The 17116-nt window shown below is 35.9% G+C and overlaps 1 protein-coding gene across 1 annotated transcript in view; it reads right to left on the reverse strand.

Annotated features, from left to right (window-relative positions):
* Positions 1 to 10687: 10687 nt before the first annotated feature.
* The window catches only part of LOC137248424 (zinc finger protein 208-like), a 230426-nt gene continuing 223997 nt past the window's right edge, over positions 10688 to 17116 (reverse strand). Inside the window, exons 21-22 of the mRNA XM_067779362.1 lie at positions 13234 to 13380; positions 10688 to 13154 (exon numbers count right to left, since the gene is read on the reverse strand). Coding sequence (XP_067635463.1) covers positions 12842 to 13154; positions 13234 to 13380 — 460 coding nt within the window. The 3' untranslated portion in view covers positions 10688 to 12841. The remainder of the gene's footprint in view (positions 13155 to 13233; positions 13381 to 17116) is intronic.

The following is a 17116-nucleotide window of genomic DNA, read 5'->3' on the forward strand; positions in this document are numbered from 1 at the left end:
TTTTTTTGAAGTTATTCAAAATTTTAAGTTAACACGAAAACTCAATTAAAATTATTTTAAAAATTAAAGTAAAGAGTACAAAGTAGTTAACACTATAACCTCCATCCTTGCGCCAACTGGCGGCGATTTTTTTACATATGTCGTTTTCTTATCGGAATTTTTTCTTATTATTGCATTGTCACCGCGTTCTGAACTATATTCCAAGTTTCAAGCTTGTAGCTTATCGCGAAGTTACTTAAATTTCAATTACAAAATTCGTAACGCTCGCTACACAGAGTCAAGCTAAATAAAACCGTTTAAAAATAGGTAGGCAGTTTGTGTGAGGATGCAAAATTTTTTGTGGTCTGCATGAAGTAGCTATGACAATGAATCACTTATCTCAACAATGTATACCGAAAACGTAAGTATTTCATGTAATTTGAAGCTTCTAGTTGTTCGAATGGTGTAGAAATTGCGAAAAGTTTCTTATCTGAACAATCGGTTGTAGGGGACAATGCTATATATACAACCGATCTCTTCGCATTTTTCAGACAACAAAATTTGCTATACACGAAAGCATATGGTGAAAGTTCTAGCTGTTAAAAGGTGGCAGAAATTATGAAAAGTTTCTTATCTGAACAATCGGTTGTATGAGATATATACCACCGATCCATAAAATTTTTCCAGAGAACAATGAATGCTCTATACGTAAGCATTCGCTGAAATTAGAAGCCTCTAGCTGTTAGTTGAATTCAACCAGTTCGGACGTGTATCTAATTACCTCCATGTGATATTTGTAAATAAATTAAATTTAATGGTTTATGTCCAGTAGTAAAACAATATTTTAATTTTACTTGGACACTATAATACATGCGGGCAAGCAATGAATTGTTTTTTAATTCAAATAAACACGAAAGCTCAAAGATAAAAATGTCGTGTGATAAGTGCAAATTAGCAATTAACAGAGAAACTGGAATACGGTGCGATGGTGTTTGTGGGAAGATTTTTCACCTAGAAACGAAGTGTTGTGGCCTAGATGAACATGCATCAACTGTGCTAAACCAAAATAAATTCTTAAGATTTATGTGTGACGACTGCGTTACATATATATATATTAGGCCGGGTCGATTTGTGGGGAGGAAAAAAATCGCCCATTGCTCTGTGAAAATCATATTCTAGGGATCAAAATAAGAAACTTTGCCGAAGGAAACATACCTCTAAAACGAATTCTGATGTCCCCGAATTTGGGTCGAACTTTTGGGTAGGGGCAAATTTTGAAAAATTCCACTTTGACCCATTTAGAGTGCTCCAATCGAGTCCAAATGTATGACCGACCCCCACTAACTTTGGAGGCCCGACCCACCGATGCCAGTGGCACACCCCCTGGAACCCCCCTGGGGGTTCACCATACAAATGTCTCATAACCTTTTGATATCGAGGATGAACTTTAAAAATTCAGATGAAAAATAATAGAAATGTTAAAAAAAAAAAAAAAAAATACAAACAAATACAAAATACTTACATTGCGGATAGAAATCGGAACATTTTAAAACAGTGCGAGACAAAAAAGCTCAATGTAACATACTACAATTCAATAATCGAAGCAGATCCGGAAACGTTTCAAAAGACTATTGCCTCCGAAAAAGTAAATATAGGTTGGAAAAAATGTAGTTTTGATGGCCTTGAGGTACAACAGTGTTATAAATGTGGAGGATTCAACCACAAAGACGCACAACGATGAAGAAATTTGTGTGAAATGTTTAGAAAACATAGTTCAAGGGATTGCAACCGAGAATCAACAAATAAAAGTATTAACTGCATACGTGCGAAAGAAAGACTAAATATCGATGTGGACATTAATCATGTTACATCTAGTAAATGCTATCCACCATATGTGAATAAACTGGAAGCTAAAAGGAGAAAAAATGGTTACTAGCAATCAAAGTCAATAATACTTTTTTATGTAAATATACAAGGACTTATAAATAACAAAGCGGAGTTAGAGCACATTATAGAAGATTATTAATACGATAATTCTATCGGAAACTCATGTAACTGAAGACATAGAACTTAGTAAAATAAAACTACGAAATTTCAATAGTTTTCAGTGTGTATCAAGCTCTCGAAGAACAGAAGGCATGATTATATACACGCGTAAAGAAATTAAAGCAAATATTGTAGACTATCTAGTCAGTGATTTGAAAATATGGACATTAACAATAAAATGCATCGTTGATAACAATGAGCTGTACATTATGGGGCTTTATAGATCGCCAAATAGCTCGGAACGTGAATTTTGCAATACATTTCAAGATAAACTGGAAACAATAACGTAAATAAGTAAATATATTATAGTAGCAGGCGACTTTTAACATTGACTGGCCAAAATACGGTTTGTACAAGCGGGAATTAGAAAAAATAAAAAATGATAACGGTCTAATGCAGAAAATGAACGAGAGTACTAGAATAACAAGAAACTCTAAAACCTTGATCGATTATGTTTTAACGAATATACACAATCTAAATGTAACACTGCAAAATTCTCTAGAAATATAAGATCATGAGTCAATAGTTATAGAAAAACCTAGTCGCGAAAGTGTAATAAAATCTAAGAACGAAGTAATTGAGCAATTCCACTACAACCAGCGTGAATTTAATAGAATTGTTATAAATAATAACCTAAAACACAGTAACGTATATGATGTAAATCAAAACACTGTTATTCTAGAAAAGTTCATACAAGATTTGGTGGTAGCTAATACGAGAAGTAAACGATTATAAATGGCTCGTCGCAACAAATGGTTTAGCACAACGTTAAGGAAGCTAAAACTAAATAAAATTAGAGCATACCAAGCTGCAAGAGTAATGGACGAGAGCAATTCATGGCACATTTATAAAAGTACATGTAAAACTTACAAACAAGAGATAGTAAAGTCAAATAAATAAGTACTTTAAGCTAAAAATCAATAGCCCAACAAATCAAAGAGAAATGTGGATAATACTAAAAAAATTTAATACTTAGCAAAGATGTAAACGAAATAGGCTCTATAATTTATAAAAACGAAGAAATAAGTGATGAAAATGAAATAGCTGATAAGATCAATAAATACTTCATTGAAAGCATAGAACTAATAGATCATTCAATTGAAAAAGAAATATATATTAACAATATTGATCATCGTCATGAAACTTTTCATTTTAAATAAAATTAAAAAAAAAATTTAAGTTAAACGGTTTTACTGAAACAATACTTACATGAAGTAATAATAATAATAAAAGCTAGAAAATAATTAAGTAGGTCCTAGGTACTAGTCATCACACTCCTCATCAATCTAGGGCGTTGATCAGACAATTAAATTAAAGCGTTGGGCGCATTTCTAAAAATGTGAGGCGTAGCATAACCTGATTAAGGTTCAGTTGGTCCTACTTATGACTATCAATAGAAATTTTACGCGTTGAACGCTTTTATTTAATTGTCTGATAAACGCCCTAGGTTGATGGGGAGTGTGATGACTAGTACCTAGGACCTACGTAATTATTTTCTATCCGTCGTATCGCTAAACTGTTGAATAAATAACTCCAATATTGAATAATGGAAAAATGGCCTTTATTAAAGTACTTCACAATAACACTTATACCTTGCAACGAATAGCTTGCTTAATAACCAAACTGATTGATAGTTCAAATGAAACTCTACTATTGCCCGACAGATTGCGTGCTTAATCAATAACTGCTTGATAGCTCAAATCAAACTGAATTTCAGCGCCTCTACATTTGCTGCCTTTTATACTCTCTGATTTCAACGTTCGCATATTCTAGGCGCTTCCATTTCCAGAATCTACTAGTTGCCATCAGCTCTCAAATTTCTCAGCTGTAACTACAATTGCACGATTTTATAGCTTCTCTCATTGCATACTTTCAGGAGTATCTTAGATATATGCATGTGTTTGTGCATTGATTCTCCGCTGCTCGTATACGTACATATGTGTAGACGCAATTATTGTTTCGTTTATGTAATATTCGTAACACTGCCCTCCACCTAAGTCTGATCGTCCTGATCAGACAAATCTCCCGATCTAAACGCCGCTAGCATCTCCAAATGTACCACTCTTCTAATCCGTGGTTTCCCAGTGGTTTGTATGCGGTAGATGGTATCACTGATCTTCTTCACAACTTTGTACGGGCCTTCCCAACTGCACCGAAATTTGGCTGGAACATCTTTCCGCCGGTGAGGGTTGTTTAACAGTACTCCAAGAAACCTTCCGAATTTTTGTTCTCATTGTACCTGCGTTTCATCTTACTACTCATTAGTCTTGATCGTTCCCTCGCACTCTGTTGTTTGGCCAATGAACTTCTTCGCAGAGCTTGCACTTGATGGATTGACTTTGCATCATCATTATCGTCTGAAAGTTTCACAACAGTAGTGTGCGCTGGCTTGAAACCACCCTTGCATTCTTTCTGAAAAATTCTTTCAGTCATTTTAGTGCGTCCATTAGGGTGTGTCGATGCCGGTCTTTTTCTCGCAGGTACTTTTAAATTCGCTTTATTTGGCCCATTCGATCCATCAACCTTTTCTTTTGACTTTCGTGGCCTTTGTCGAGTCTTCTCCACCATTACTCGATTACTACTGAACCCTTTCTCCAACTTGAAGTTAAGTGGTATATCCTGGTTCTTATAACGCATCACCCTTCTCTTCCAATATGACTTCTTCAACGATCTTCGCCACAACGAATTTGTGTAGAACCGTGACCTTTCCAATTAAGAGTTCACATATCACTTCTCCCTGGACTTGGTTATACTCGCCTGTGACCGTACGCAACCTTGCTCCAGGTAACGGTTTTACTCTCCTGTTGACTAAATCAGATCGAATCAAGGCATGAGATGCGCCCGTATCTACAGTCAGTACACGCTCCTTGCCATCCACATTCCCTCTGACAGTAAGACTGCTTGATTTCCTTCCAATTTGCGACACAGGTATCACAGGACATTCAATATCTGGAGCTAGCTCTCGATTTTTCCATCTGGCACGCTCTTGCTCATCTCCTCCAGCTTTGCGTTTACGGCCACCGAAGTCGGAACTACCAGGACCAAGATCGCAATGACGTGCAATGTGACCGGGCTTTCCGCATTTGAAACATTTGATAATTTTTCACTCCGCTTTTGCGATCCTTTCAGCGCCTCCAATATTGCGTCTACCCACTCTGGCCTTTCTACCTCCACACGGCGTGCTTTGAAAACTGGCTAACACAGAGGCAATGCTGTTTCTTGAGTCAGTGCATGGGATACCGTTTCTGCGAATGTGGGTTTTGGGTTTGCATATGTCGCTCGCTTCGTTTCTACGTCCCGTATGCCATTCATAAAACTCTGGATTTTTACCCTCTCGGTATACTCCACGGGTGCGTCCGCATTTGCCAAATGTGCCAACCTTTCAACATCCGAGGCAAACTCCTGCAAAGTCTCATTCGCTCTTTGGTGACGGTTTTGCAACTCAATTGGGAATATCTGTTTTCTATGCTCGCTTCCATAACGTCTCTCGACAGCGGCCATCAATGCTTCATAGCTGTTCCGTTCGTACTCTGGAATAGTCTGTAAGATTTCGGCAGCTGGTCCTTTCAATGCTACGAAGAGTGCAGCAACTTTATCTTCAGCATTCCAGTTGTTCACTGTTGGGGTCGTCTCAAATTGTAGCTTAAAGACCTGGAAAGGAACAGAACCGTCAAAGAATGGTGTTTTTACCTTTGGATTACTCGCTGAAACTGCTGGACGATTTAGTTGTAACTGCTCGATACGTCCTCTCAAAGCATCCACCTCGGCCTCGATTTTATCCTGTCGACCACTGAAGCCTTCATGAAACTGGGTTAGTTTTTCTTCCATATGCGCTTCCAGTTTAGATGATATACGAACTTCCTGCTCTTCTAGTTGTGTGGAGATCTGAGATGATATCTGTGCTGAAATTTGTGCCGACATTTCCGAAATACGCGTTTCTTGTGCTTCAATCTTTGATGTTATACGTGTCTCTTGGGATTCCATCTGTGATGACATATACGTTTTCTGTTCTTCAAGTGGACTTTCCATCTTAGATGTAATCTGTGTCGACATTTCTGACATACGCGTTTCTTGTGCTTCAATCTTCGATGTTATTTCTGACGATTGTGCTTCAATCTTTGATGTTATACGTGTCTCTTGGGATTCCATCTGTGATGACATATACGTTTTGTTCTTCCAGCTGACTTTCCATCTTGGATGTAATCTGTGTCGACATTTCTGACATACGCGTTTCTTGTGCTTCAATCTTCGATGTTATTTCTGACGACATTTCTGACATTTGCGACGACATTGATGTTACTGTCGATGTTTGTGCAGATATTGCAGCCAAAATCATGTACAAGTCTGTGCTGGTAACTGTCTGCGATGTTTCGTTTTTCTCTTCAATTTTTGTTGTTGTTTCGTCGCCATCGAGATGAAAGTCATATTCTTCCACGTTAATTCCTTCTGCTTCCATTGCCTCTCGTAGTCTTGCCTGAAGTTCGAGTTTATTGCCACGGGCTTCCTTTTTCAGTTGCTGGATCCTTAATTCACTTAACTTCGCCATGTCCTCGTTGTGCTCTGCAACTTTGCAATTTATTCAACAACTCCTCTTCTGACACCAATTGTAACGATTTTACTGCAATTCCCCTTATTTGCAATCTTCTACTAAGGTTCGAATCACTAAACTGTTGAATAAATAACTCCAATATTGAATAATGGAAAAATGGCCCTTATTAAAGTACTTCACAATAACACTTATACTTTGCAACGAATAGCTTGCTTAATAACCAAACTGATTGATAGCTCAAATGAAACTCTACTATTGCCCGACAGATCGCGTGCTTAATCAATAACTGCTTGATAGCTCAAATCAAACTGAATTTCAGCGCCTCTACATTTGCTGCCTTTTATACTCTCTGATTTCAACGTTCGCATCTTCTAGGCGCTTCCATTTCCAGAATCTACTAGTTGCCATCAGCTCTCAAACTTCTCAGCTGTAAATACAATTGCACGATTTTATAGCTTCTCTCATTGCATACTTTTAGGAGTATCTCAGATATATGCATGTGTTTGTGCACTGATTCTCCGCTGGTCGTATACGTACATGGTACATATGTGTAGACGCAATTATTGTTTCGTTTATGTAGATACATAATGATTGATCTATGGATGTGCATGATATCACTGTTTAGCATCGGCTTAGAGATAGCAGCACCCCTTAGTTTTGCTAATATTCGTAACAGTATTATTATTACTTCATGTAAGTATTGTTTTCAGTAAAACTGTTTAACTAAATTTTTTTTTTTAATTATTTTATTTTCAAGTTTTTAGTCTTTATTTAATTGCCTATTATTTCTCATTCTATTTAGTTCATTTAGTGACTCATTATTACAAGGACTCTTTCCTGACAATTTGTTACAATCTAAGTCCTCAATACATAATCCTTCCAAAGACTTTACTCGACTCTGCGCCACGTATGCCTGTCCCTCCTCCAACTCCAAAATATTTTGATGTCACATCTACCGGACTGTATGTAATATTTGTTCCAAATATGAGCCAAATCTGACATGATAGGTTGCTTTCTATTCATGTATATATTACGTGTTCCAAATATGGACCAAATCGGACCACAAATACGACTTTTTTGAATATCTCGTTCTTTGTGCCACCTAGCGGCGATTTTTTCATAGGTCGCTTTCTATTCTTGTATATATCTTGTGTTCCAAATATGAGCCAAATCGGACCACAAATACGATTTTTGTGAATATCTCGATCCCCGCGCCACCTAGCACCGATTTTTTCATAGGACGCTTTCTATTCTTGTATGTATTATGTGTTCCAAATATGAGCAAAATCGGACCACAAATAAGATTTTTGTGAATAACTCGATCCTTGCGCCACCTAGCGGCGGATTTTTTTCATAGGTCGCTTTCTATTCTTATACGTACTATGTGTTTCAAATATGAGCCAAACCGGACTACAAATACGATTTTTGTAAATATCTCGATCCGTGCGCCACCTAGCGGAGATTTTTTTCATAGGTCGCTTTCTATTCTTGTATGTATTATGTATTCCAAATATGAGCCAAATCGGAAATCAAATACGATTTTTGTGAATGTTTCGATCCGGCGATTTTTTTCTTATTATTGCATTGTCGTTGGGTTCTGAACTATATTCCAAGTTTCAAGCTTGTAGCTTATCGGGAAGTTACTTAAATTTCAATTACAAAATTCGTTCACAACGGCCGTGCAGCCGTGTAGCTCCTCAAGTCAACCTAAATAAAACCGTTTAATAATAAATACAAATTTCCGAGATAAATGCAATTTGTAAACGACTTAAAAATAAAAAAGATTGGAATAATGTGAGCCCAAAGATTATTTTGTAGAACTGGAATGTGCTTGGGCCTTTCTTAACAAAGTTAATAAATCATTAATTAATGAGCGGAGCATTTCCCAAATGAATGGAAGGTCTCCATTAGTAGTGCCGGTTGAAAAAATCGCTAAAACAAAAAAATTTGAAGAGTTTCGTCCAATAAATACTCTTAAGATATTTGAAAAAATTATGGAAAGCGTTGTGAAAAATCAACTACAAACGTACCTTGAAACTAATAATATACTGTCTCTAAACCAGTCCGGATTTCGTAAAAATCATTCATGCGAAAGTTCAATAAATTTCGTTGTAAGTGAGTGGAAGAATCGTCCGCGAAAAACAATAATATTTCTTGATTTTAAAAGAGCATTTGAAACAATGGACAGCAATTGGAAAAAAGCTGTATATGTATGGTATAAGAGGAAAAGAGCTACTTTGGTTTAAAGACTACCTTACAAATCGTAGACAACAAACAAAAATAAAATCAACAAAATCAAGTTTTTCATATGTGAATACAGGGGTTCCACAAGGATCGATTCTGTTTATAATTTACATAAATGATATAGAAAAAGTGATATCAAAATCCAAAGTGGTAATGTATGCCGACGATACATTCGTATATACATAAGCAGAAACAGTGGAAGAATGTAAACAAAAGTTAGAATGTGATATAGATGAATTTATGAAATGACTTAAAATGAATAGGCTCAAATTGAATGAACAGAAAACAAAAGTTATGCTGATGAATACAAATAGCGAAATAAATTGAATGATAAATAATACTATTATTGAAGAAGTAACCAATATGAAATACTTAGGTGTAATAATAGATAGACAATGAGCTCAAATTTAACAATCACATGGATTTTTTGTGTAAAAAAGCTGCAAAAAAATTATTTCTTTAGAAGGATACGAAATAAATTAGACACTGTAACAGCAATAAAAATCTGCAATACAATCATAAATACAATTCTGTACACATCTTGTAACCAATCACAAATAGGAAGAATCCAGGGGATTCAAGGGGTTGTGTAGCGCAATATATAGCTTCTCCAACCCAATTGTCAACCTCACCTTCGAGCGGCGAATCCCGTTTCACTAACAGACGAGACTCTGGCGACCCCAAGCTCCTCATGGAACTTGGGGGTGGGGAGGGAGGGATGGCCTGAAGGTTCAATGTGGCCATATAAATCGTTCCCGAGATGGTCGGGCCAGCACCTTCATGGTGCTGTGTTACCGGAGCGTATCGGATCTGTATCCGACAAAGGACCATCACATCGATAACACTCCCCAAAGCCTTCGGGGAGTAACCTAATCGCTACAACAACAACAACAACAGGAAGAATCCAGAAATTACAAAACAAATGCATGAGATCCATAAGAAAATGCAACAATAAGTCTCATGCTTGAAACATTGAAATGGCTAAATATTGAGCAAAAACTGATGCTCAATACACTAATAATGATTTTTAAAATTAAACACAACATGGCGCCCAGGTATTTAACAAATTGCATTTAGTATGTTAGAGATACACACAAATATACGGCCGGAATGCGAATGACTTTCGACTAGGATTACAGCGGACTACTGCAGCCCAAAACACCGTATTATATAAGGGCCTTAACATATTTAACTCGTTACCTGATTTTATCAAATGAGAGAATAATATTTTGAATTTTAAACGGCTATGCATATATTTTATTCGAGCCAAAACTACTTTTTAATACTTTTTTATTACTTGATATATATATACATATTAGGGTGGATCGATTTGTTTGGACGAAAGTTAACCAATATTGCGCCATCGATTTTTCGATATGATTTGGGCTCGGGAAAAAAAGTTCCAATACGCTTACCCAAAAAAATAATTTTCTAGCCTAAGAAATTTCATTTTTTTTTTTACTTTTTTCCGACTTTGATTTTTAAGGTTTTTTTCATGACCTATTAAAAAATTTTCATTTGATTTTAAAATTTTCATGTATACCCTGTCCGACCCAAAAATGTCCGCTAAAAGCATTGTCGATAACAGTTTTTTGAAAAAAAATTTTTTAGCTGACATTTTTGAAAATTTTAAAATTATATGAAAATATTCATGTCATGTCATGAAAAAAACCTTAAAAATCAAAGTCGAAAAAAAGTAAAAAAAATGAAATTTCTTAGGCTAGAAAATTATTTTTTTTGGGTAAGCGTAGTGGAACTTTTTTTCCTGAGCCCAAATCATATCGAAAAATCGATGGCACGATATCGGTTAATAAATCGAACCAGTCTAATACATATACATATATATCATACACGTCTGCGAAATGAAAATGACTTTGTGATATTTTAAATTTATTGTGAAGTCAAAAAATATGTTGTCATCTTAGTAATAAATATGAATCTAATCTAATATATCTAATCTAAAATGGGGCAGTAATTACGAAAAGCTTCTTATCTGAACAATCGGTTGTGGGGGATATATGCTATATATACGACCGATCTATACAATTCAAAAGAACATGTGCAATATACGAAAGCATGTGGTGAAGTTTGAAGCTTCAATATGATAAATTGAGGAAGATATGAATGTCAAAAATATCGGCGCGGCGGCGTCCGGCGCGGTACTATATTTGCTACTCATTTAAGACTGTCTAGGCCATTTATTTTTCATGTCGAAAATTGGACGGATATGGTCGAAAAGTGTATCAACGGATGCGCATCACTGCCAGTTATAAGAATTCAAAACACTAAAAGAAAAATTACATATATAAAAAATTTAAATGCTCACTTTGCATAATTTAAAAAAAAAATTAAGAAGGAACAATGAATTCAAAGAAAATGACCCAAGTCGAACTTGTTTTCAAATTGTCCTTAAGTTGTTAAGAAAGCAAGTTACCCGAAAAAATGCTGATTTTTTCAAAAATTTTATATTCCGATTGGCGTAAATAATAAGCGAAATTAGTTATGCAAAATCTATTAGTAGGTTGACATTTCCTAAAGTTGGCGGCCCTATCCAAAACTAGTCCCTTGGAGTGAATCACAGTGATTATAGCCTATCCACCAAGTTTAAATATCACCTACACTTTTCGGCTCCTGTTACATATGTGAATACGTAGGCACATATATTTACCAGGTGAGGCTTTGTTCTTCGCAAGAACACTAAAAGTGGTGAAGCAAAAGTTTTGAACTGTTTGAACTGAGCGTATAACCTTAACATCTTAAAATCAGTCGATTTTCATTCTAAAATATCGTTTTGGTTTAGCGAAGACTATTGAAATCAATGTTTCGAACACAAACGTCTGCAAATTTTGGTCTACATTTAAAAAAAAGGTATCCAGGGTCCTTGTAAAATTTAAATTATGTAGGATTATACTATTTTCACCCATGAGTTCACAATAATATCCACTTGGACTGCTTATGATTTCGAGGGCGGCATCCTTGGCAGAACGTTTCAAGGTGTTTCTCTGGTAGTGCTCGGCAGTATATAGCGCGACAAAAAAATCAGTTAGAGAGTCTTCGGAGCTATACATAGAGCTTCTAGTGATGTTCACGAAGGTATGACTTCAAAGTCGCAGTCCTATAGCTTCTGTGCTGGCATGTTGTATGAGGGCCAGGAGGCGTGAGCGACTGGTAGTGGACAGGATTGCTACTACTCGCATTTCGGGAATATATCTCTTAAAACAACCGAAAAAACTATATGCCCCCTTCGGCGCGATTAACAATAGGCCAGCGTTGGTGCTCATCGTTAAAACTGTGCCATGAGTATTAAAAGACCATTAATAGCAACCGTAAGTCGCCTTTGTGCGTGACCAGCAAGGGGTCACAAATAATTTAAAGAAATTGTGTCGATAACAAGCATTAGAAGTTAGACCAGAACATCTCCTTCGGTGAAACTACGCTTTGTAAGAGACATACAGACAAAAGTGTGACCATTTTAAGTACCACTCGCCAAGACCGAGGTTAGGTTCGAAGCCTCCCTGGAGTAAGTGAATGAAGGACAGTCCCTCCGTAAGGAGCTGCTCTTGAAATTTTTTGAACGATCCGCGAGACTATGGGGCAAACACCTCGGATCTTTCCGAAGTCGCCAAAACGTTGATTCCCTTAAATACATACAAACAAAACCTTTCCTAAATAATATTTTTTAAATAGAAAAAAGCTTCTTAAAGCAAGAACACTGGCATACACCGGCGCGCCGCCCACGCCGCCGCCGCCGGTATATAATAGTGCCTACGCCGGCGTCGCCGATATAGTGATCGGCGTAAACCTCTAATATATGCTATAGTGGTCGATCCGGCCGTGTCCGACAAATGTCTAATCGGACACCTAATAATTACCGATGAAGTCGGTAGAGACCATCGAGAAAATCGATAGATTTTTTTGCCGATTGTTTTTTTTTTTTTTTGTTAGTCTCTATACTTAAAAGTTTTCTGATTTAAGAAAGGTATGCGGCGTTGCAATTTCGATAACAGTGCCCTACAATTTACTCTATGTTAATACTTTCATTTTCAACACTTGCTGGTTTAATTTAGCTTCTATTTCCATTAAGGCTTTGATATTTCGCTCACGCGTCTCTGGATCTTCGTCTTTATGCGTAGTTGAGTGTAACCGTAATTCCGAAGCAAAACGAAAAGCTAAAGGACAAAACTTACATCTATGTATATTATCACCCAGATGTACACGTAAATGCGTATTCAGATGGTGTTTTATCATAAAACACCGTTCGCAGTATTTGCATTTATATGGTTTTTCACCGGTATGAGTACGTATATGCCGGGTTAGGGTCTCAGAGCGCAAAAATCTATTTAATAGAGGCAGAAAATATGGTTAGAAAAAATTTGGTGAAATATATTAAGACGAGGATTTTTATGATAACTTACCGCTTTTCACAAAAATCACATTTATGGGGCTTTTCGCCGCTATGAATTCGTTTATGTCTTTTTAAGACCACTTTTGTTATAAAATGTTTGCCACAAACATCGCACGGGTATTGGTATTGTTCGTTCTTGTCACGTATGTTTTTGTATCTGAAAAAAAAAAACAACAGGTAATGAAGACAATCAAACAAACGAGTTTATTTTTTGATATTAAAAGGAAGTGAGAATTTGAATTTTGTAACTAAATTGAAATTCGGCTACTAAAAAGTCGAGTATGTTCAAATTTAAACACGGTCTTAAAACTTTTTAGTATTTTTAGGCCACTTAGAACTTAACTTGCCGTTCTGCAAAAGAGCCTTAAAGAACATCTTCGGCTCATATCCAAACCCTCTCTCAGCAAAAACACAGTTTTTCAAACCGTTTCGACAGCTATATTGTGAATTGCTAAAAATATGAAGTACAGCAGTGACTGATGAAAAATCGCTTTGTTTATACAAATAAGTTGTGTGGTTTATACAAACTTTAATATAGTTTATAAGTCAGATTGATCTTCTTAAATTGAGCTTTTTGTTATTTGAATTGAAATTATTTTCTTAAAAAAATATTGTTGATAAAAATTTTTGCAGAGCAAAGAAAACATTAGTTTTAGGACGTATCATTTATTTCCAATCATGTTTTGAACACGACGCCTTGTAAAACTGCGTAACGTTTCCTTTCCTTTCTTTTCTTTTCTTTTTTTCTTTTCACTTCCCGTCTTTTCTCTCTATTTTCTTTTCTTTCTTAATTTTCCTTCGTTTCGTTTCCTTTTCTTTTTCCTTCTCCTTCTCCTCTCTTCTCTCTATTTTCTTTTCCTCTCTTTTCTTTCTCAATTTTTCCTCCTTCCGTTTTCTTTCCGTCCTTTCCCTTCTCTCTTTTTCCTTTATTTTTTAAAATTTTATTTTACTTTATTTCATTTTGTTTTAGTTGTTGATGTTAGGAAAAAAAAATAATAAAAGGAATTGTGTAAAGCAAATGAGTCTGTCTCGCTAGTTAAAAACATATTATTTTATTTTACTTAATTTTATTTTATACATTTGTAAATTTTAGTGGATTATAGTTTTTTTTATTAAATTATTATGTTAAGTTGATTTCCCATCGGACATAAAATCGCTCTTAGCTAAGGGTCCAAAATTCGCGCTACCAATTGAAAACAAGAGTTTTCCTATATTTAAATATATCGCGGATGGGGAAGAGCTCATACAAACACACAAAACCAAAGAGCAGCAAGAAGAAGCTCGCACAAAGTTTTCCCTATTAATAAAAGAATATAGAGCAAAAAGCAAACCAAGTGCAATAGATCGTGCAATAGTGGACACAGTGGAACAAACACGTAAATTTCTTAGGCAAAATGACAATATTAGAATTCTAACATCTGACAAAGGCAATAAAACAGTAGCAATGGAAATTGACGATTACAACAATAAAATGAACGATATACTTAATAACTTGACCATGTACAGAGTACAAAGGCAAGATCCTACGTCTAGACTTCAAACTAAAAATAATCTTTTAGTTGACGGATTGTTTAAAATGGGACTTATTTCAAAGCCTGAGAGGAACAAGATGATCACAACAACGGCATTACCACCGAGGATTTACGGGCTACCTAAAATTCATAAAGAAGGTACACCTCTCAGGCCCATATGTTCAACTATAACATCGCCATCCTACGGCCTTTGTACATATATTTCAAACATTTTAAAGAAATTAACATTAAATTCGAACTACAACGTAAAAAATACTATTGATTTTAAAGAAAAGATAAACAATACATTTATTTGTGACGATGAAAAACTTATTTCTTTCGATGTTGTATCACTGTTCCCTAGCATACCCACACAACTTGCACTTGACGTAATAAGAGAAAAATGGACAATAATAGAAGAGTACACTAAAATACCTAGAAAAATGTTTATGGAAATAGTAAAGTTCTGCATTGAGGAAAATAGATATTTTAAATTTAATGACAAGATATATACTCAACTCCAAGGATTACCAATGGGATCACCGACCTCACCTATCATAGCAGACATATTAATGGAAAAGTTGTTCGAAAATAGCATTGAAAAACGAATACAAAAGCCAAGATCTGTAGCAAAATATGTTGATGACATTTTTGCGATAGTAAAAGAAACCGAGGTACAAAACACACTTGACGTATTAAACTCCTTTGATCGACATATAAAATTTACTACGGAATTCGAAGAAGATGGAAAATTACCCTACCCGGACTCACTTGTAATAAGAGAAGGCAATAAAATTAAATTGAAGTGGTATAAGAAATCAATATCATCAGGACGCATCATCAACTTTAACTCCAAACACCCAAAGACGATGATTATCAATACAGCAACGGGCTGTATAAGACGAATGCTACAAATATCGGACGACACTTACCACAAAGAAACTATAGAAGAATTAAATTACTATTAAGAGATAATGATTTTCCAGAGAATATTGTAAAAAGTTTAATAAGAAGAACGGGATCAACAAACCGAGATATTATACCAAAAACCCCAAAAACATTTAAATCTGTTATTTACGTACCTGGTTTATCAGAGCGACTTGCCAAATCAGATTGCTATAATAGCGAAGAAACAAAAATTGCCCATAAACCAATAAACACTCTAAAACATATTTTCAATAAAACAAAATCAAAAATACCAAACACCGAAAAAAGCGATGTTGTATATAAAATTCCTTGCAAAGGTAATGATAAAGAATCGTGCAATAAGATTTATGTGGGCACAACCAAAGCAAAATTAAAAACTCGACTGTCACAACACAAATCTGATTACAAACAATGTTATTCTACTAACAACCATAAAACAGCTCTCATGGCCCACTGTTCCAGCAGTTATCACAGTCCGAACTTCGACGACGCTTCAGTTATTGAGAAAGAAGAGAAATGGAAGAAGAGGTACACATTAGAAATGTTACATATCGTTAACACACCTTCAAACATACGAATTAACTACAAAACAGATATTGATAATACTGCACAGTCGTACAGACACTTGTTGACAAAAAATAAACAGTATAAACTCCACGTCAGACAGTGAAAAGTGAAATAAATGTATGCAATTAGAAAAATTATTGTTATTTGTGATATATTGTTTGATTATAATTTTCATGTTGTTTTTTATTGTTAATAGTTACCCTGAGGACGATTACCGAAGGTAATCGAAATATATCGGTTATACAAGAACTTCTTGTGTTTTATTACACCTGACCTCGAGCCAGCTTAACTCACAGATTAAATTATTATGCTTCATTATGACAAAAAAACTCAACAAAATTAAACATAGCAGCTGTCATTAGACCTATTCCTAAACCGCCAAAGATTTCATCAGGAAAGTGGGATGATCTACATAATTTATGTATACTGACAATCGCTTTACTGCCCTCCCTATCCCGACTGATGCCCGTCAAGGGGAGCGTGCTTTCCGCAAGGTCACTGAATCCGCTTCGGCTCGTTTTATTCCCGCCGGATGACCCCCGGATATCCGGCCACATTTTCCGGCGGAGGCCGTGACCTTATAAGACAGCACGACCCCGGCGACCCCAATAAGTAGCCAAGACACTTGAAACCATTCTGCTCCCCCATTTCAGTGCAAATTTGCGTCTTGCCAATCATCAGCATGGCTTTCCAAAATTACATAGCACTACCACCGCGCTAAACGCCATTAACATACACATAAATTGCGGAGTAAATCAAAACCCTCACCATAGGACAGTACTCGTTGCGTTATACCTGTCAAAAGCTTTTGACACGGTCAACCACGGCACGTTACTGCAAGACCTGGAAGGGTCCTCCCTACCACAAGTCCCAAAGGGTGGACCGAAA

Source organism: Eurosta solidaginis, chromosome 4, assembly GCF_040869045.1.
Source record: "Eurosta solidaginis isolate ZX-2024a chromosome 4, ASM4086904v1, whole genome shotgun sequence".
Taxonomy (NCBI): domain Eukaryota; kingdom Metazoa; phylum Arthropoda; class Insecta; order Diptera; family Tephritidae; genus Eurosta; species Eurosta solidaginis.